This window comes from Lineus longissimus, chromosome 14 (assembly GCF_910592395.1).
Source record: "Lineus longissimus chromosome 14, tnLinLong1.2, whole genome shotgun sequence".
Classification (NCBI taxonomy): domain Eukaryota; kingdom Metazoa; phylum Nemertea; class Pilidiophora; order Heteronemertea; family Lineidae; genus Lineus; species Lineus longissimus.
In genome coordinates this window covers 2,650,296-2,670,760 of record NC_088321.1, presented here as the reverse complement: position 1 = coordinate 2,670,760, position 20,465 = coordinate 2,650,296, and the positions used below count along the sequence as shown (strand labels likewise).

The 20,465-nt window shown below is 41.5% G+C and overlaps 3 protein-coding genes across 9 annotated transcripts in view; 2 read left to right on the top strand and 1 right to left on the bottom strand.

Moving 5' to 3' along the window:
• LOC135498884 (uncharacterized) overlaps positions 1 to 20,465 on the bottom strand; it is a 500,658-nt gene that overhangs the window by 184,712 nt on the left and 295,481 nt on the right. The gene's annotated exons all lie outside the window — the stretch shown is intronic.
• On the top strand, positions 12,762 to 19,661 carry LOC135498824 (uncharacterized). Of its 3 annotated transcripts, XM_064789292.1 has the most exons (11): positions 12,762 to 12,874; positions 13,236 to 13,435; positions 14,663 to 14,926; positions 15,271 to 15,446; positions 16,282 to 16,375; positions 16,723 to 16,832; positions 16,997 to 17,097; positions 17,512 to 17,551; positions 18,675 to 18,760; positions 18,942 to 18,996; positions 19,374 to 19,661. In XM_064789292.1, the coding sequence occupies exons 5-11, from the start codon at positions 16,335 to 16,337 to the stop codon at positions 19,547 to 19,549; spliced, it is 609 nt and encodes a 202-aa protein (XP_064645362.1). In that variant the 5' UTR covers positions 12,762 to 12,874; positions 13,236 to 13,435; positions 14,663 to 14,926; positions 15,271 to 15,446; positions 16,282 to 16,334; the 3' UTR covers positions 19,550 to 19,661. The 3 variants fall into 3 exon arrangements, with proteins under 3 accessions (XP_064645362.1, XP_064645364.1, XP_064645363.1); XM_064789294.1 differs by having other exon boundaries at positions 13,236 to 14,926; positions 16,733 to 16,832; XM_064789293.1 differs by lacking the exons at positions 12,762 to 12,874; positions 13,236 to 13,435; positions 14,663 to 14,926; positions 15,271 to 15,446 and having other exon boundaries at positions 15,989 to 16,375.
• On the top strand, positions 13,608 to 14,345 carry LOC135499188 (uncharacterized). The gene has a single exon (XM_064789853.1). The coding sequence runs from the start codon at positions 13,608 to 13,610 to the stop codon at positions 14,343 to 14,345; it is 738 nt and encodes a 245-aa protein (XP_064645923.1).

Genomic DNA, 20,465 nt, shown 5'->3' with positions numbered 1-20,465 from the left:
GGAACCGAGCACGTGGACGTAAACCTTCGGAATGCGCGGAGGAAAGATTCGACTGTCATGTCTGGCACGACTTCTAGCTCAACGGCGCGCGTGGTGCAACAAGTGAATAGCGCAACATACACCTTCTGAATCTTATTTGCGCAGTTTTTGACGTAGATATGAGATGTGAAATCAACTCCTGTGGAAGTGAAAGGTGTCAGATCATTCAATCTGAAATCTGGCAACTCTGCATGCAATGGCGTGAGGTAAGGTCGGCATGCAACTATTCTGCATACTACGCACCGGCTGATCACCTTCTTTACTGTAGACCTCATACTAGTGATCCAAAATTTGTTGCGCAGCTCACACATTGTAGTGCCAATGCCATAATGTACTACGCGCTGATGCGTGTCCCTGATGATCAGTGTTGTTAGGTAGTTTTTACTCGGTAGGAGGATCGGACACTTCCTATTGAACTCAACATTTGCTTGGCGAACCCTCCCCCCGCAGCGTATGAAACCATCATCACCTAGTATAAGCCCCAACTGATTAACAATGGGTGGCCGTCTTGGCAGCGGTGAGCGGTTTGACTTTTCTGCGCCTAAGTAGTCAAAGACACCTTGATATTCTTCTTGCTGAATGCTTTGAATCCAACTTTTCTCAGCTTTGCTAATATCATCTGCGGATATAGCACCGTTTGCCCTAAATGCACGCATGACTAACGCAGTAACTCTCATAAGCCTATTGTAACTACTGAACCTATTGATGTCTATGATTTGCCGAATGCCCGGGGGTTTACTGGCCCCTGGCATGTTGAACTCGTTGTCCATCTGTAGGCCTGCGGCTAACATCGTTACATGCGAATGGGCAGAGAGTGACCTGATTGGCCAGGCATCGGAATTGCCTTTCAACCAAGCTGGACCAAGGGTCCAATTAGAGTCGAGTAAACCCTGAACGGTGGCCCCACGTGAAAGAAGATCAGCGGCGTTGTCCGAAGTTGCCACGTGGTACCATTGATTGACTTTGGTCAATTGTTTGATGAGCTCAACCCTGTTTTTGACGAACTGTTTGAGCTTTTTGTCGGATTGTAGCCAGTATAGCGCTATCTCGGAATCTGTGAGATATGTGCAGTCAATATTCTCGTATTGACCCTGATATGTCGTGACAAGCTAATGTGCGTACTGTGCCCCCATAACCATAGCTTGCAACTCTAATTGTGGCACCGTGGGCCTAGCCTTCTTTTGTGACACTACCTTGTTTTTGGACCCAAGTAAAGCTATGTTGTTACCTTGTTTACCATACACTACACAACCTATGGCCTTATTAGGACAGGCATCGCAGAACACAATCAGCTCTAATGGTTTATCTGGCTCAAAGGCTAGCCATCTGGGAAACTTGACCTCGTGGGTTCTGCCCAATGATTCCCTAATGTGAACCCATTCGCGCACTTGCGCAGGCGTCAGGGGTTCGTCCCACTTCTTGTCATCTACCCATAGTGTGTTGGCAAATGCTTTGGCTGGTACTATGGCTGGGCCTATTAAACCTAAGGGGTCAAAAACTGATGAGGCTTCTGACACGACTACTCGCTTTGTGACTACTTTTCCGTCAGTTGTCTGATGTTTTTTGGATTTACCGATGGACATTTCATCAGACTGCGGATCCAATTTTAGGCCTAATACTGACACTGGGCCTGGTTTGGTACCTGTGCCATCTCCCTTAATTTTCTCTTCAAGTCTCGCGGAGTTAGTTGACCACTGACGCAGGTCAAAACTTGCGCTTGACATGATATCCCTGGCTTCTTGATAATAGCTCAAGACCTCTGACTCCGTGGCAACGCCTGACAATAGATTGTCCACATAAGTCTTCCCTAGCATGTCTTGAGCCACTGGTGTTTTGAATATGGTGAGATGTTTGTGCAGGGTCGCGGCCAATGCAAATGGGCTACTTACATTGCCGAAAATGACCGTGTTACACTGGTATGGCACTAGGTGTTTGGAAACATCATTATCTTTATACCAGAGAAAACGAACGAATTTTCTGTCAGATTCTAATAACCCAACAGACAAGAAAGCTCTAGCAATATCTGCACTAATTGCATATTTGCTGCATCTAAATCTATGTAACAAATCGACAAGATCTGTCGTCATGTTCGGCCCCCCGTGAAGACACTCATTCAGCGACGGTGAGCCACAGCTTGCATCAAAAACTATCCTAACGGGCGTGGTGGCGCTGTCTCTGAGAACGGGGAAGTGTGGCATATAAAACCCGTCATCTGCGTAGTCAATGGGCATACCTGTCTCTGAAACATATCCCTTTTGGATATTTTCCGTCATGACCTTGACATAATCTTTCATTAGGCCTAATTTTCCTAACCTACCCATCACTTGAACAATGCGCTTTTGACAAGCTGCTATGTTGTTCTGCAGCTCTGGATGGTCACTTTTCCAAGGCAAGGGTACATAGTAACGCCCTTCCTTGAACTGAATCTTTTCAAGGAAATTTTTCTTGAAACTGACATCATCTTCGGTATCTGAGAAGCCCGAACAATCGAGGGCGCTTTCCCTCAGAAACTCTTCCAGTTGCACTGCTTCGCGGTCTTCCGACTGGTCGATATCCTGCGACGCGCCGCAGGTGACATGCACAGATTTGTGGCTAATATCGAGTGGGCCTGACAGAAAACAACCTAAATTTGAAAACTGTACTGTGGGACCGCACGTACTGGTGATTACCTGGTTTTCTAGAAACTGATATGCGCTATCGCAGCCAATTAGCAGATCAACTTTGAACTGACCCCTCGCGAAATCATCGGCCAGCGGCAATTCCGCGATGTAATCATGCCTGAGCGCGTCCGCCCAACCCTTCTGATCAATCGGCTTCACTATCTCTTCAGTTACCAAAACTTCTATCGACCTTGCACCCTCGCTGGTAATCACGTCTACACTGACCAGATCGTAACACCGCCTGCTGACATGCCCCCCAAAACCATTTACATTGAGGGACCTACGTGGGCTCTGAGCCGCAATTTGTCAGCTGTATCTTTACGAATATAGGAGAGCATACTACCCCTATCTACCAGAACCCCTGCTTGGAATTTCATATCCCCGTTTGCTAAACTTACGCGACCTGTCTCGAGCAAGACCGTCTTGTTGCTGATTTCCCTATTTGCTGAATGGACCGTAGTTTTACCTTCTTTCGTGTTTGGTTCTAATCCCAACGCAGGAGCCGTTTTTTCCGTGAATTCAGCACTTTCCGTGAATTCACCTTCACAATGAGAATCCGCAGCTGTCACACTGACAGGCTGCGGTGCACCTTGATTTGCGATCGCCTTAATACTTTGCACTGAATCTAGAACTGTGTGGATATCCCCAACTCTAGATTGCCAAACAGAATTGCTACACATTTGAACTGAACTGGCGTCTCCTTGACGCGCGAAGTAGCCATGTAATGCGGTGTGGTGTCGCCTATGACACACACCGCAATTCCTTCGATTATTACACACTTTCACTGCGTGTGGTCGGAGGCAGTTGAAGCACAATCTCCTCCTCTTTACGGATTCAAAACGTTCCGTATCGTTCTGCTCACAGTTGTTTGAAAAATGATCCGCTGAATCGCAAAATGCACACCTTTTTGCATTTCCCGTTCCCGTAGCAACCAAATTGCTAGCTGACATAGAGTTCCTAGGTTTGTAGTCCGATTTGAACTGCTGGTTAACTCCCTTGTTTGATCCAGATTCCTTCTCTGCAGAACGTTCTCCAAGATTGTTGAGATGTATGGTGAACGACTCCAAGAAGGCCTTCAAGTCGAAGTCTCCTTCTTGGCCGCTGGTCCCCATCTTGTCAATGAATTGCCGGGGGATCTTTCGCTCAAAGAGTGGCACCAGGAAAGCCGCGCATTCCTCGGTCTTGACGTTTAGATTGTTCAAAGAACGAATGTCTCCCATTATTTGGTTGTAGAACTTGCTAAGTTCGGTGTAGTTGTTTGCAGGCGGGTTGCAGTCGAACAGATTAAGAGCGTGAGATCTGACGATCTTCCTTCGCTGTCCGAAGCGTTCTTTTAGGGTGATACAGAGGGACTGAAGGTTTTCACCGGATGCATGTATTCCGGTGACAGATTCAGCCGCTATGCCCTTTAACTGACCAGCGATGTAGCTGAACTTTGTGATGTCGGAAAAGTTCCCGCCCAGCACATCGCTTTCCATGGTCTCCCAGAACGCACTCCACTTGGTGTATGTTGGGAGGCGCAACTTTGGCAATTTCGCGGAGAAGGTTTTAGCGGGACTAACGTTAACGCTCGTTATGTCACCCGATTTCTTGATCCTTTCCGTGAAGTTCTTCACAGTGATCAGTACCTTTCGGTCCTGTCTCCGGCGTTCGGTTATGCGTTCATATTCTATGTCATAGTCCGCGCCTTCCAGAGCCGCTTCGATTTCTTCATTTAACTCACCGGCCTCATCAAACAGAATTTTTAGTTCTGTCAATGCGGCCTCAACTAGCACAAGTTCGTCTTCCTCGGCAGAGGATTTCTTCAACACCTCCTCGATCTCTTCGAGTTGCTTATCAAAAGCCTTATGGACAGCCTTCCTTTTCTGAACGTGTCGTTTTAGTCTAACTTGTTCGGCTCCGTCTTCCATAGTGATTGTAATGTCTGTTTCCTTCTCTCCCCTCTCAAGTTGATTTGCTGTCCTGGTGGTCATAGGCATCCTTCGTACATTGCGTTGTGATTTTAGATGTTAAAACTGAGTTCCCAGATCCTGGTCACGGCACCATGTGGGTTTTGGCCATGCAGATAATACATAAAAGTAAAGAGTAAAAGGTGACGAAGTCAACACGTTCATGTCATTGAGAGAACTGATTTTATTTTCTTTAACTAACAAAGATATCACGATACAAAGAGATTGTTGGACACCTGGCCGGATGTGGTGATGCAACAGTATACAGTTATTTCTTGTTCGGATGGCATTTTTCCGCCTGGAAGCATTTCCAATTAAACCTCAAAAAGGGTCGGCCTTTTTGTACCTGTGTGCGGTAGATGTATCTTCGGGATTAATTCCCGACAAGAGGGATGGTCACCTGTTGTCGGGAGGGGGGGGGGATCTCCGAAGGCTGCTTTGCGTAACGGCACCAATCGTCTATGGGGTGCATACTTGATCAAAGAGACGCTGATCATTCGCTGCAGGGCTGCTGTTGAAGAAATACATTCTGTAAGATCAGGCCAGTTGCTTCAAGATGACAATTACGACTTGAGCGTATTCCTATATCAAGTGCGTGTTTCATCCATCACCAACCGAAATATGAACTGTTTTCTAGAGCTTGTTGTCTGCACCAGTTAAAGAATACTTTTCAAGCTACTCACAGTAGCCGCATGTACACCACCTGAAAATGGACCACCAATCTTGGTTCGCGAACCAATGCCGCACCATCGAAAATCCACCAAGCGCGTACACCAGCGCTGCAGCTAGTTATAAAATCCGGCAACAGATGGCGCGCAAACACTAAGCAGAAAGCACCATTTCAAAAGCGTCGCCTGGAGCCGAACCATCTAATTAGCTAATTGCCGATCCATTTGCGCGTACACCACGACAAAGCCGAGCTTTTGACAAGCCGGGCGAATTCGCCCGGCAATTTGTATCGGCAATGGATTGCCGAACCAATTTGTCGCAGCAATGTGGTGGTGTACGTGCAATTGGTCCACCAATATGTGTACGCGCAGCTTATAGCCGCACGTACACCGCCTGAAAATGGACCATGTGCAGAGATAATCATGTTATCCTCACTCTCACCCTATTTTCAGATCACATTATTTTCTTATTTACCGATTGATCTACTTCAGATTGATAAACCGCTGAAGTACGCACAGATTGCCAAAGAAGCTTCTGAAGTACCAAGGATGGAGAATATCCGAAACAGATTCGAGGTGAATATAACAGGACCTTAATATCAATACCAAACCTAGCGTTTTGTTTTAGACGATATTGTACTTAAGATTAACCAGAGTCTTTCAAATAAAGAGTCGCGATCGGGTCACGGCCAGTTTCCTTTGATCCCACAGCTCTCTCGGGCAATTAACTGGAAGCCATGATGACCATGAAGTCCTTTTTAATTCAGCTACAAAAACTGAGCTGAGGGGCAAAACAATGATGGAACAACCACAATTCCACGAAAAGTGTTTACTCTGCACCTGAGGTACACATATAATTTATCGAGTTACAAATACATACAAATTTAAATTTAATTGATGAGAACGATCTTAAAAATTTGGCAGATGTGTTGATCAGCTGCTAATTGCCAAAGATAACAATAATCAAACCACAATTAAGCTGCATGCACTCTCATCTCTTTGCAATTTGTTTTTTTTTTTACATAATTAGGTTGTAATCTATGGCAACATATTTTTATACTGCAAAATGTTTCTGATGAGGTGACTCAAAAATTGATGTACACATCATAAATGTTTGTAAGGTCTCAGCCAAAGTGCCTGTTCAATAATATTCGAACGGTATACCTCACACCACTTTGTGCTTATATGTGCCAAAACAAGCTCAATAAACTAGACACTGGGCTTCAAAATTGCAAGACTATCAAAGATCCCATTAAATAACAGTTATATTAAATTAGAAAACAATTAATTGACATGAAATGGGATTTCTAAACTTGTGAACATCTAACCACAAAAAACGAGACGTTTTGCATTTTTTCATGTTTTTTTTCTCGTTTTTTACCGCGAACGCGAAATTAAACCTGCTATAAAACTAGTTGTAGACGGTCAAAATTAATAAGATATGAATATACTAAACTGCTAACCATAAAAATATGTGATGATGTGCAGTAGAAAAACGCATTTCGAAAAGTATTCTCAAACCAGTGCCATCACTTCTCATCAACAGTCGAAAAGCAAAATGCGAAACATATCGTTTTTGATATAAATGTTATCGTTGACATTATATCTAAATAGTTTTATAGAGATGAGTGACTTTGAAGCAGGTGTTTGCTTTAAAACGGGGTGTTTGTACCGGCCATGTTCAGCTGATCGTAATTGTTCAAAGTCCAGTTGTGCGGAATTGGCTTGGGTGTACCACGTGACCCATGTCCAAACGCGCGCCTTTCGGGACGGGCGGTGGCTTTGATATTGAAGCCATACGGTCCCTAGTTGCCTGACTCTTTATTTGAAAGACTCTGGATTAACTTTATCATGGCGGGTAAGGTATTGGTTTACCTTTGCAACACAATAGAAACAAGGCCCTCCAATTACAGTGTCGGAGGAGTACAATCAGATAAAAATAATAGATGCGGGCCTTACGCCCCTCAAAATGAACAAACCTTTTGTGTATTTCATTTTTATCGTCATTTCCTCTCTGAGTAAGAATGTATTTTCCTTGGTCAAACCGATACCTTCAGCCACCGTGCTTATGATGAAAATCGTATAGAAGCAATGATTAGAAGAAATGATTCATGAAACATTCACATTTTTTAACTTTTCGTGTTTAGTTGGGTTATCTTGGGATGTACGCAACGGTCCACTTGGTTTACAAAAAAGGCTTCGGAATACTCACAGTACCCACTTATAAGGAATTTTAAAAATGCCTTCGAAGATTTGGCAACGATGCAATGCCGTTATTGATATTTCTTTCGAAAAAGTGTGGTTTGGTCAGTAACCACCGCGAATTTGACAAATACAAGGTTACTTATACACACCACATTCGATTGTACTTAAGTGGAAGGCGTTACCATGAACATAACAACAATGTGGCAATAAAAAACTGCATGATACATAGCTTACAATTCAAAATTCATCAAGTAAGCGCCATCGTAATGAGCCAACAGGCTTACCTTCTACTTATTTCGAAACTGGTGCATTTCTAAAATGGTCAAATAAATATCATTTGTTTTCTTTCATGGGTGACGTTCAAAGCATTTTGAAGTAATCCGATATTATTACATGTACTAGTATTCACACGTTTTACATTGTGCGTATATTTGTCATCACGAGGTTTGGCAGTCGACTAGTGTAATAAATGTCCTTCCAATGTGTTAGTATAGTCTTCACATGTTATAACCCCCGCTTTTCTTACTCTTTCAGAGACTTCTATGGGTAAGGACACGACATTGTCGCATGATTCAGCGATCTTTTTCTTGGTGAAAGGCGTTTTCATGATCACTATAATCGTTGTCATAAAACCACGAGTATGTATAGTCTCATTGGAAATGTTAGTAAACTTTACAGTTGGTAATGGTTCCCGGATTGAAAAATGAAAATAATTTAATAATGAATGCAATCCGATATACCAGGTGTACCATGAACATAAAAAATTGCTTTGATGGATAAGGCCTGAACTGACGGTGCAAACAATCATGGATCGTAGTTGAAGTGAATTCAAAACTGATTTTAAATGTCATCGATGAACCGGAGAAAAAAATAAAACAGCAGATTGCAAGTACCCTCCCCCCAAGTTTGAAAAACCAAACCTTTACAATATTTACCTTTTGAATTCTTTGACAAGCATATATACTAATCAGTGCAGTCAATATTTTTCAAAAATATGTACCTCATGGTCGTGTTTAACTTCGAAATATTTCGGAACATCGTCCTTGTGTTAGAATGTCGTACCTATGACCAGCCCATATGATCAATATCATATTCTGTGTGGGGTATCAAATAATGCGCTGTTGGCAACCACTATGAGTGGCACAACGTGCAAAATCTTCATCCCCTGATGGGGAAATTGATGACCGACGTGAAAAACAAAATGGACAAGTCAACTTACCAATACATCCATGATATTGCGAACATGTCTGGCTAATCAACTGATGTCTTTGTTAGAGGTGGGAACTGTCAGATCGCCAGGTTGTATGCTCGCAAATAGTAGTCGCGATCCTCGTAAATAACTGGCCGCGGAATTTCGTTTAAAAATCGGACAAATCAGCCATTTATATCAGCTTTTTCGTGCTCCCGAACACATTGTTTCGCCGTCAGCAGATATCCTGGTGATGGAATTTACCGAAAACTATGCCTACTTTATAATGCAAGGGTCTGCATGACTGGATTTGCTATGGTCTTTGATTTATGCGGTGTTCAACCGCGAAGTTTCTTTACTTTCCTGTTTATGCACATGAACCATTTTGCCGATTTGAAGATCTTGCCTATATGCTAATGATAATCCACCTGATTCAGGAGATGTTAATCGTAACGAAGCGTTTTCTGTTAGGGTTCGCCTCTCTGTATGAAGCGCTCAGGATACGTATCTTCATATCCCAAGATATTTTGTTGAAGGCTTGTTAACGATGCTTCACTACATGAATGTATGCGTATGCGTATATCTCGGCCGCGGAGATATGTTGTTAGCTCTTAAAGCGTCTCGCCATATCTCGTCATGATTTTTATTGACTGCATGGTGGACCACTGGGCGATGCGTGGTCCTCCCATCATTCGGGTCCGTATTTTTTGTCATATTTTTGTCATGGGACTAGGGCATGATCTCTGGGAGTGGTTGAGACACCAAGACAAAATCATTAATCTTCAGAACAAACACGTTTCTCGGTCGGCGATGCCTGAGGTCAGTCCCCCCCCCCCCCACCCCATCTAGTAAATACGGCCCTGTTTTTAACCCGGAATATGAAATTAGTTTCCGCATTGCCCATGTCTTACATAGGCATCGGGATCAAGGCTAGCGCCAGCCCCTGCCCCCGTCATCCCCCCCCCGTCCCCGCCTCCGCCCCCTACTAGCCTTTGCAGTGTGTGTTACCGCTGTTGACCTGGCGCTACCCCTTAGTAGTAGCGTCAATAATCAATTATTTATTCCAGTAACAGATGGAACGCGCCATGGACTTGCTGGTCTTTTGCCCGGCTTCAACCCTTAGGCCCATATTGTGTCCTTAGACAAACCGGAATCACCACCCCGATCATACGTATACAGCCGCACCCTGATCCATTGTAGGCCAGATATACGTACCCTCCGGAACGGGGCTGTAGGTGAGGAGTGATGGGGGGGGGGGGGATGGTAGTGGTAGGGAAAGTTGTATTGTACCACATATGCTCCTTCCCGTTACTGGATACCACATTGGCCACCCATCCCCCGAAAGCTAGCTACATTGACCACAAGCACGACGTGTAGTTAATAAGAGCTGAACAGCCCCCAATAGCCTGACATCTCCCCCCCCTTCCCGCCCACTGACAACACAAAAATAATGGTGTTGACAGTGGGTGATTTGGGGTGCGATTTAGCACTTCGTCCGGGGCGCCCGGGTACGTTCACCGACCCGACTGTAACAACGATGTACAATTTCTATTGAAGAAGATACCACAGATTTTCTGCCAACCTCCTGGCGAATGAACGGAACTATTTTTTATACTGAATGTCTCTTGCGAGGCATAGTTTCGTAAGTCACTGATTTCATTCCTTAAATTTTGGCAGTATTCTGTGCGAGTTTGGTTTTAAAGATTGTATACTTTCAATTCATTTTAATGGTAATAATTCCTTCTTTGATTATTTTCGAGCACGTGGATTACCTTCCTGATCATCGCGCACTAGCGGGTTGCGCAATACCAAAATTATCATCAAACCGAAAACGAGGTTTATGCTTCAATACTTTTCGCAAATCCCGCTTTTTTACCGTGTATTTACCTGTGTTTTTACTCCTGCACTCTACTTCGTAAGTTTTTATTCCATACTTGGCCTATTACTAAAGAAACCAAAATGTCCAAAAGTTCGTTTCGATCTGTAGAACGGAACGACTGTGACATAATATTGGTCCACGTGGTACACTGGTAGCGCTAGCGTACATTTTTAATGTTTGTACAGTAGTAGGCCTATGTGCATGTGTGTGTTGTGTATACTGTTGACCACCCACCATATAAGGCATCCCAAAACATTCCCTTTGCCAGGAAGGATTCTATTGATCAAAGATACCGAAGAGTTGACATTGCATAAAAGTTGTCGTGAAGTTAGATCGCATAGCCTAGGCCTATTTGCTCTGCATGGTAGGCCCAGGAGATGCGGCATTTTGTGAGGGAGACGCCCTCTATATACACTCTAGGCTATATTATATGTCATGTCATGACTCTTGATTTTCTTGGTTTCTTCAAACTTAAGCAGTTTAAAATGAGATAAATAGGCTATAACATGTTAAGAGGGAATAACGTTATCCCCCTGAACATGTTCGATCATGCAATTAATTACCAAAAATCATTGCCAACAGCAGCGGTAGCCTTCAGTCAACTTTCAAGATCCATTTTGTGACAATATTAGGAATTGCCTACTAAACCTAGCTATAATTATTATTTCTGTGTTCTTCCCAGGCCCTGGTGAACCCAGACACCCAGTATCGTTAACCATTAGAAGTTACAACATAACACCTTTCTTCTTAATTGCTCCTTTCCACTGTTTTGTAATCTCTATCTGTTAAGCTGTTAAGCTGACGGTGACCCCTTTTATGAACTTCCTGATAAGCAGCTAGTTACTAGGCCCCTGCCCTAGGCCCTGGTAATCTTGTATTGATAAAGCTGTGTGCTGATTGGTTGTTTCTTTAATTACTGAGTGCTAGTTGGCTCAGAGCCTGATATTTGGGCTGGGCTATTTACCCATTAGGGGTGTGTGTAATTAAGTATAAATGATGATGTTTAGATGTTTTGAGTAAGTCCTGGCAGATCCAGAAATCCATCCTCCGCACTTCATAGCTAAACAAGATGTTCTCTTGAAAAGTGCCAGAGCATTTTAGATCACGATTAGTTGACTTCACAGCCTTGGTCTCATAGTATGGTAAGATTCTTTCATATCAACTCTTGTTGATACTTTGTTGTGCACATAATTTTATAATGTTTCAGTGTCGGTTGTAGATAAGAAGTTAGAGTGACGTGGGTAATAAATAATGTAAAAAGATATATTCGTTGGTTTAGTCTTTGGGTTTGAGGTCAGAGTTGCGACGTTTATACGGTGACAAATATATAAGCCCTTTACCGCTACACATTTCTTCATTTCAGAATATGTTTTCCTAATCTCGAGTAAAATTCACAGATCATCAGCGAAAGAAATTAATTCAGTATTACAAAGATGGTTTGAAAACCACCAAAAATATAATCATAGCAAAATTGAAGAGGTTGCGAAAGAATTGGGTTTGGTGTACAAGAATGTGAAGGTATGTTTCATATTAAATCAGAATAGTTTTTGAAGATTTAGGATTTAGTTAAATCAAAATAATGTAACAGCTGTCTCTGAAAATATCACTTCTGTGGGATTGCTGAGACCTGTTTGTCCTAGAAATATTTGACATTCTTTTTCATCTGGATATCTAATCTCCACTCTCAATGATACTCTTGGCACTATTTAAACATGATAACCATATATTGTTGATGATTGCTTTCACTACAAAAACAATTTCTTGTACCAGAAATCTGCAATTCTACACTTTTCAGGGGTACAATTGAAGACTGCAGAATAACATGCGCAATGATTTGTTTCATTTCATCAATTTCAGTACTTCATTTAAAAATAAGATAGGCCCTCCACCTCAAAGACACCTGTTTGCCTCGGCACGATAAAGAAGAGAAAACCAAGCGCATACAACATATTTATCGAAGATAAAATAGAAACCATGAAAGGTGAATATTTCTCCTCATTTCAGGAAATTAGTGTTCAATTGTTTAAAAGTAGTATTCCATGACCAGCAACAGTTGTCTGGTGCTGGAAAAGACGTAGGATAACTTGTGAACCTGTCAATCTTCTATCCATCTGGTAAACCTCTCCTGGTGAACAATTTCGGGCTTGTGCCAAGGAGTGGAATGCCCTTTCTGCCACGGCCAAAAAAGGCTACCAAGATAAAGGGAACTATTGGACGTACGACCAACGAATGAAAGGGAGAGGATGGCCAGGGTAGAATTTCTTTGGAGAAAATTGGATGAAGCTGTAAGTACTGCTATTTTACTTCAAATACATTTTAAGCCAATTGCTTACCCAGTATGACACCCAATTGTGTAGTACTTTAAGATGTGTTGATGTGTTCACCATTGAAATTGTGAGTAAGATATTGGTGGCAGTGCTCTCAATGCAACTTAATGCAGCCTTGTGCCACAACCTTTGTGTGCCATCAGATTTCTGCTCCTGATCTCTCTGTTGCAGTCAGTGAACAATACTTATTAATATTATTGCATAATTCTGAAACCCAAAAATATTCTCAGATTGTCTAAAATACTCAGTTGCATGAACAATAAGGCATATTGTGAAAAGTTTTCATGACCTGTTTAAGTTCTACCCTGCTTCTTTTCAGAGCTTTTTCTTTTATTTCTCAATCCTGGCTGTTTTCAATTTTGAAGTGTCAAGAACTGGGGACTTACGGAACGGATGTCTTCCTCCTTAGTTGAGATGTGAAGTCGGGGAAAGATGTGGCCCTGGGCAATGGGAAAGGAAAAGTCTTCCTGGGAAAGTGTCCCAGTAATGTGACAAATTTCCGTCTCCACTGTAGGTCTGGTGAGCACTGTCTAAAGTTTGTTCACTAATCATTGCTGGTCGATTTCTCATTGCACATGCATCATTGAAAAGGAAATGGTTTGCTTTGTGTAGAGGAGCTGGTTTGGTACTTACTAACCTTATTGCACAATGATTGTATTCAGACATACATACAATTCCTCTAGGCGACGTGATGCACAGGTGCAGTATTCCGTATCAGCTGTTTGCTGATGACAATCAGCTGTTGAAGTCGGCTCGCCGTGGTGACGAGTCCCAATGTACAGCGTTGGTTACAAGCATGGAGGATGGTATTAGGAATATTAAAACGTGGCTTTCAAAAAACATGCTTGCCCTTAATGCGCCAAAGACCGACATGGCTAACTTTGTCAGCGCCAGGGGATCGGGCTCTATACCGGGGATCAACATTGACGGTGTCTGGATTCAGTGTTCCAAGTGTGTTAAGGATTTGGGGGCATGGTTGGAAGGGGACATGAGCATGCGCATGCAGGTAAAAATGACTTGCAAAGCCGCCGTCGCCAGTCTTTATAAGATCGGCCGCATTAGGAAATTCTTGGACAAACGTAGTGCTGAAAGGCTGGTCCAAGCCTTCATTACATCAAGGCTTGATTCCAACAATGGAATTCTATACGGTCTGCCTGATACGACTCTTGCACCGTTGCAACGGGTGCAAAATATGGCAGCAAGGCTGATATGTCGCGCAAAGAAATTTGACCATGTAACGCCCTTACTCAAGGAGCTACACTGGCTTCCCATCAAAGCCAGGATTGAATTCAAAGTTCTGTGTGTGATCCACAAGTCACTAAATGGTGTCGGACCGGAGTACCTCAATGACCTCCTCCTGGAAACAGAAGGTCGCACTAGGTCAGCCACTTTCAAGACCCTTCAGGTCAAGCGGACCAGATCGAGGTAAGGTGACCGCAGCTTTTCAAGGTGCGGCCCGTACCTCTGGAATAAACTTTCACTTGAACTGAGGTCCCAGCCAGAGACAATGTTCAAAAAACAATTAAAAACTTTGCTTTTTAATCAATTCTTCGGGGAGGTGGCGCTTTGAGCGTGGTGCTACCACGGAAAGGCGCCCTATAAGTGTAGAATTCATTCATTCACATACTAACTAGGTCTTGAACCTATCAGTTTATTCCTTTTTTTAAAGCTTTTGGTTTGTCTTTTTAAGTTTTATTGCTGCCATATTCTAAAATCTTACAAATTATTGTTGTCCTTAACTTTCAGATGTATTGTATAATAATGTAATAATGTGACGCATTTATATAGCGCTCCTCAGTAACGTAACTGTTAAAGCGCTGTGGGATATCAAATTATTACCCCGGTCTCCACAGAAATCAATCAGGGGTTTCAAGGAGCAACCAGAAGGCACTCACTTGAACATGACCAGTCGGGGAACCAAGGAGTGACTGCAGTTGGAACCAGCACTTTGGGTGAAACTGAAGACCTTGAAAAGAAGGTTTGAGAGGCCCTTGATAATTATTGCTTATCGTAAGTTATTTTTATTTTGGTTTACTTCATAAATTTTCAGTTGACGCACCATGTTCATGCTACTTCAGTATTTCTATTTTGCCCATAGTATGTCACATTTCTATTTATTTTATTAAAAAATCTTCCATTTTGAATTTTATGTGAATTCCGGTAATTTATTTCATAAAAAAGCTTAGTAGGTAAATTGGTAAAGATTGCTTGTCACTAAGTTTGATAGTTTTATTATCTTCTTGGATTACTGTTATGCGTTTGGTTGTAACGATGTCATCAGTGACAAATTGAATTAACTTGCATAACTTGTTGAATCCTATTCATTGTCAATTTAAATTCATATATTTTTTCAGGCGCTTCCACTGGTAGGGCTCGTTTCCCTTTAATACAGCGATCACCACAAAGGGATGGTCACTGTTCATGGCCTACCCGATGGACTGCAAAAACCACGCTCTATGGGGAGCATGGTGAAGGCAAAGATGGCAGAACTCCTGGCAGTGATTACGAATTTAAAGTTTGTGTTAAACATGTAAGTTCAATTTTCCAAAGTCATGTCAGTTTTGAGGAACTTTCACAAGGCGTGGTTGTGTGCGAGACCATTGCTGGATCCTTGGGCTCAAATTACCAAAAAACTAAGCAACCGATGTACCTCTGTGCTTTTACATGCACTCTTCATGTCTAGCACCTTACCTGAACAACCACATGATGCTGCTGAAGAAATGTCATCCGACACCTCTGTAACGACCAGCGGTCGTTTTTATATTTGGCACCTTGAGTGCTCTTTTGTTTTAGGGGTTGTTTATGGCGTCACTGGTTTTGGTGGTCACCAACCATTGGCTTCTTGGAGAAATTGACACAGAATAGTTTTTGTATGGACAAAGCTTGTAATTTTGGACAGCTAACTGCTACTTAGGGTCCATAGGAGGTAAGAGTTAAGTTAAATCATTCTATAAGTGTGGTTTAGAAAACCTATTGACTCATGTAGTATTATAAATAATTACTTTGAAAGTAAGGTGTGGTCCAGGACTCAGTTTGGCATGGTCACGTGATGTACAGGGTTGAAGTCTTGATCGTTTTCATCCTGTTTATAACTAAACCTTGTAAGACAGGCCTATTTTGTATCATCATACCATATTCTCAGTACTGAATGTGTTGGCTAACTTGTAAGTGTGTTGGAGGCCTATAATTTGAAGAAATACCTGTCATACTGTAACTGGGCCAGCTTAGTGTAGATGGCAGCACCATCTGTTCAAAACGAAAACGTCTGAAGACAGTGGATGTGACTTGAATGTGACAATTTATTTTATAACCTTTCCCTATTGCACTAGTACTAGTAGTACACGTTGTAACGTTTGTATTTTCAGTTTACATGACTAAAGAGACAGAGAGACAATAAACAAGAGCTGAGATCAACTTGATGAGCTGTCGTTGTCGTTGGTCTTTCGTTATGACCTCTAGGTGAGGGTCCCTGTTAACTACATTTGCTAGTAGTAGAAGCATCATCACACTGACCTGATCTTCAATGGTGACAGATACTTCGGTCAATGTGATAAATATCATAACACAAATGTCATTAAATGGGCAATGTCCACCTTATTGCGGTGCCCTTTGTTAAATTCGAGGCCAGTAAACATGTATTTACTACAAAAACTGAGAAAATGGGCACAAATATTTGCCTAAAAATGATTTTAAGCTGGTATCATGCGACATTTGACATCTTTGCTTATTAGCCTCTTGTTCATTAAGGGTTGAAGTACTTGGTTCGTGCATTTATGTAAAACAATGACACTGTGTTACATTTGCAGTATGCCACAGGTACCGGTGATGGATGATGAAGACACCCTCAGCATAGATGAAGAAGAATCTCTACCATTGACAAACACCAGTGAAGTTCAACCCAGTGGCAGTGCTACAGGTAAGCATTTATATTGAGGTGTTATTTGAAAACGTTAGGTTTTGTAGTGCAATGGTCACCACTCCGCCGTCCCAGTTACGTCAGAGCATTGCTTACGATTATTGTTAGAGATATTCCTCAATCATTGCGGTGCAATTAATTCTTTCTTACTTGTTTTTATCCAGCCATGCTCAATTACCTTGCGGGAGGTGGGCTTGGAGTTGCTCCAGTTTTACCCTTGCCTATGCCACGACAAGCAGTATTTTCAAAGAAATCTTCCATTCGAGTAAGTATATTATCTGTACCTTTACAACATATTATCACCAAGAGCAATTTTGAAAAAAGATCCATTGGTCTCATACTGTAACATATTTTCATTTTTTGTCTGATTACCTGTGACAATATGACCTACCCTGTGTGTCATTTCCTCATTCATTCATACATGTACATGTGCACTTTTGTGTTTTCGCATAATCTGGAAGTAGAAGAATTAACTATGGCCTGTTCTGTTTTTCTTGCACTGTTTTTTAATAACCTTCATCTAGAAAAAGACACAATTCATCTTCATAATCTGTTCAATGCAATCAGAGTCTTGGTGAACCATTGAAATTGTACTTTGGGCAATTCACAAAATGCAGCATACTTCGAAGATACTTTTGTTTACATACTGATATACCGATCATTTTACAATGTCTTTCAGGATAACAAGGGCAGTGCGTTCAAGAAGTCGGTGAACCCAAGTAAGTACAATGTGCTGTGTGGGAAAATATTAACATTGTTTCCTTTATTTGTTTTCATCAAGCGAGATGCCGCAGAAAACTACAACACTGCCCCTTCTAAACTTGTCAGTTGTTATATTTCTGTCTGGAACCAGGTGGTGGAAATCTTATACCAATAGTTATCACTTTTCAGGGTATTCCTGTAACTGCTGAAGCTACTGCTCTCCATTTAGGAAACTTAATTGGACTGAGGGTAAATAATCAAGACATACATAAAACAGTATCAGATTTCAATAGGCGGGTAAATGTCCTCATATCAAAGATTTATTTTTGCAATTTTGAAACAAAAATCAAACTTTTTTACTCATATTGCATGTCACTCTATGGTACAGTCCTGAAGGATTTAAATAATAAAGTAGTAGGCGTATTATATACAGCATGGAGAAAAGCGGTGCGGAAATTATGCAGACTTCACCCTCGGACTCATTGTGCCCTTTTGCCACTTATATGAGATACCTGTTCAATAAAAACATTGTTACAAAACAGATTTTTAAGCTTTTATCGTAAGGCTGTAAACAATTCCAATATCTATGTTAATCTTGCGAGTTCGCTTTCTTTGAATGGCAGTGGCTCCAATGTATCAAATACACCCTCACACTTGGCTAGTGAGTTAGATATACCCAGGAACCACGTTCCTCCAACTTTCAAGGTACCTTTAAAGGCGGAGTTTTATAGACTGCAGCAAACTGCTGCTGTTATCAGAGATTTTTTAATGTATGGAGACACACTTTCGAGGATAGATATCGATAATATGAATGTAATTCTTGGGGTACTCTGTACTGGGTAGCCCTGTAAATGTCTATGCCTTATATGTAGGGATTGGGAGGGTCTTTCATTTCTTTGTCATCACTTTTTGTACTTTTGTTGCACTTGCACTTTTGCACATTTGTAATGTAATTTAATTTACATGAATAAAGATGATTATATATATTAAGTGGTGAGAGACATCTATTAGTTTAGGTACAGTGGTAACATGATTGGCACTGGCCAACAGTTATTTTCATGATAAAGGCAACTTTTGAATAGCACTTTTACCATGTGAAGTAACCATTATTGTGCTCATCATTACTTTTCTAATCTTTAGGAGTCAGCAGGGAGGAGGAATTGGGAGTTCGGATGAAGAACACAAAATCCAGGGTTGGCATGAGAAAGAAGAGGTCAGCGAAACTGGTAGGAGCAGAAGTGTTTTCTAAATTATCCTTATTCATGTATAAAACATTGATTTGATCATTGTTTTAAATCTCTTCATGAAATAGCTACATTATATTGATCGCAATTTGTTGCTATTCTTTCTAACCTCACTACAAACATTGAAACATTTTATTCAAACCATTTCCATTCACTCTTCTAGGATGCAGACGAGCAATTAAGCGAAGATGTAGCCAAACTTGCAGCTTCGAACCAAGGTACATTTTAGGATTCTTATTCCTAGAGTCCAACCAATGGTAGATTATTTCATGCATCCAATCTTAATCCAGTATGCACGAAGTGTTTTTGAAATGGTTAAAATCACCTATTTGGCCTAAAAAATGATCCCTTTTTTGCAATAATAAGCATCAAAAGTAATTTTTTCCGGTTCGATGTATGTCGAAGAATTATGAATTCCTCCAATGAAATAGTGATATACAGGCAGCTTCAATATTGTAGCAAAAACGTATTGTTGTGGTTGCTACAAGAAAGGTCTTAGGGGATTTGGCAAATACAGCAGAACTCATCATTAAATGTCAATGAATGCAATTTTTGTTCTGGTATCTTTTAACAACTTTTTCCAAACATATTTCAGGTATAGTCGAGAAGATCTACAAGCACCGAAAAAATAAGGGTGTTCTCGAATATCGAGTGAAGTGGGTTGGCTATGACGGTCCACAAGATGATACATGGGAACCACTCCGCCACATCACGAGTGAACACTCACAAGCCATGCTGAGAGATTATCGGACTTCTTCAAGTGCCAAATAAGCCAGTATACATGCAGACATGACGAGTTGTTTAATTATGCGACAATGTTACTGCACAAAATCGCATTTCAAAATCATTTGTGACATGTACATGTAATATTGTTTTCTGTAAATAAAGCAAGATTTATTTTTCAATGATTTCTTCGTGATATTTTTGTCATGGTCTCTGTCAACATTGATTACAATTTTATGTATGCATTGCTGTACTTGAGGCAACTGTCAGTGGAGAAAAGAGCTTTTAGTGCACAACTTTGAAATAGTTCGCTCAACAGTTCATGGGAGAGCGTCACAACATGAAATAATTTCCTTGTCAGGAAAAGGATACCTGTGTGTACATTTAAGGTCTGTTTTTTTCTCCTGGTGCAATGTAAGAACCAAAATCAAACAGTGCTGAATACTGTCTGCCACTGTCTACAGTCAATGTTTGTGATTGGTCTAGGGCTCTCCATATTCAAAGCAACTCGGACTTCACTACATTTTAACAGCTTTTTGCTCATTGCTGTCAAAATATTTCACATGAGCAGGTGCCAATGTAAAAGTGTCAGTTGAGGGTGTTTCCACTAAAATCCACTTGTGTAGACGCATCACTTGTGCACATCTAGGCTTTTCTCCTACAGACACACCCTCCTCTGTAAAATTTTCCACAAGCTGACTGGAGACAAAATTAACAGTGTAATTTCCCAAATAATTGGTACAATGTATCGGAAGTAGAAGACTTCTTCCAAAGCCAGACAGACTGTGGACTAGTCTCAACCTTGTCCCGATTGTCCTCCAAAATGCACCTTGTCACCTAAAAAGCTGTTGTAATTTCCGGTTTTTGGTCATAGTGTGGTAGCAAGCGAACACAGCAAGATTCTCTTCTTTGATTTGGCATGCCATTCTCCTTGTAGCTCTGGTCTGTGTTGGTTTCCACTGTA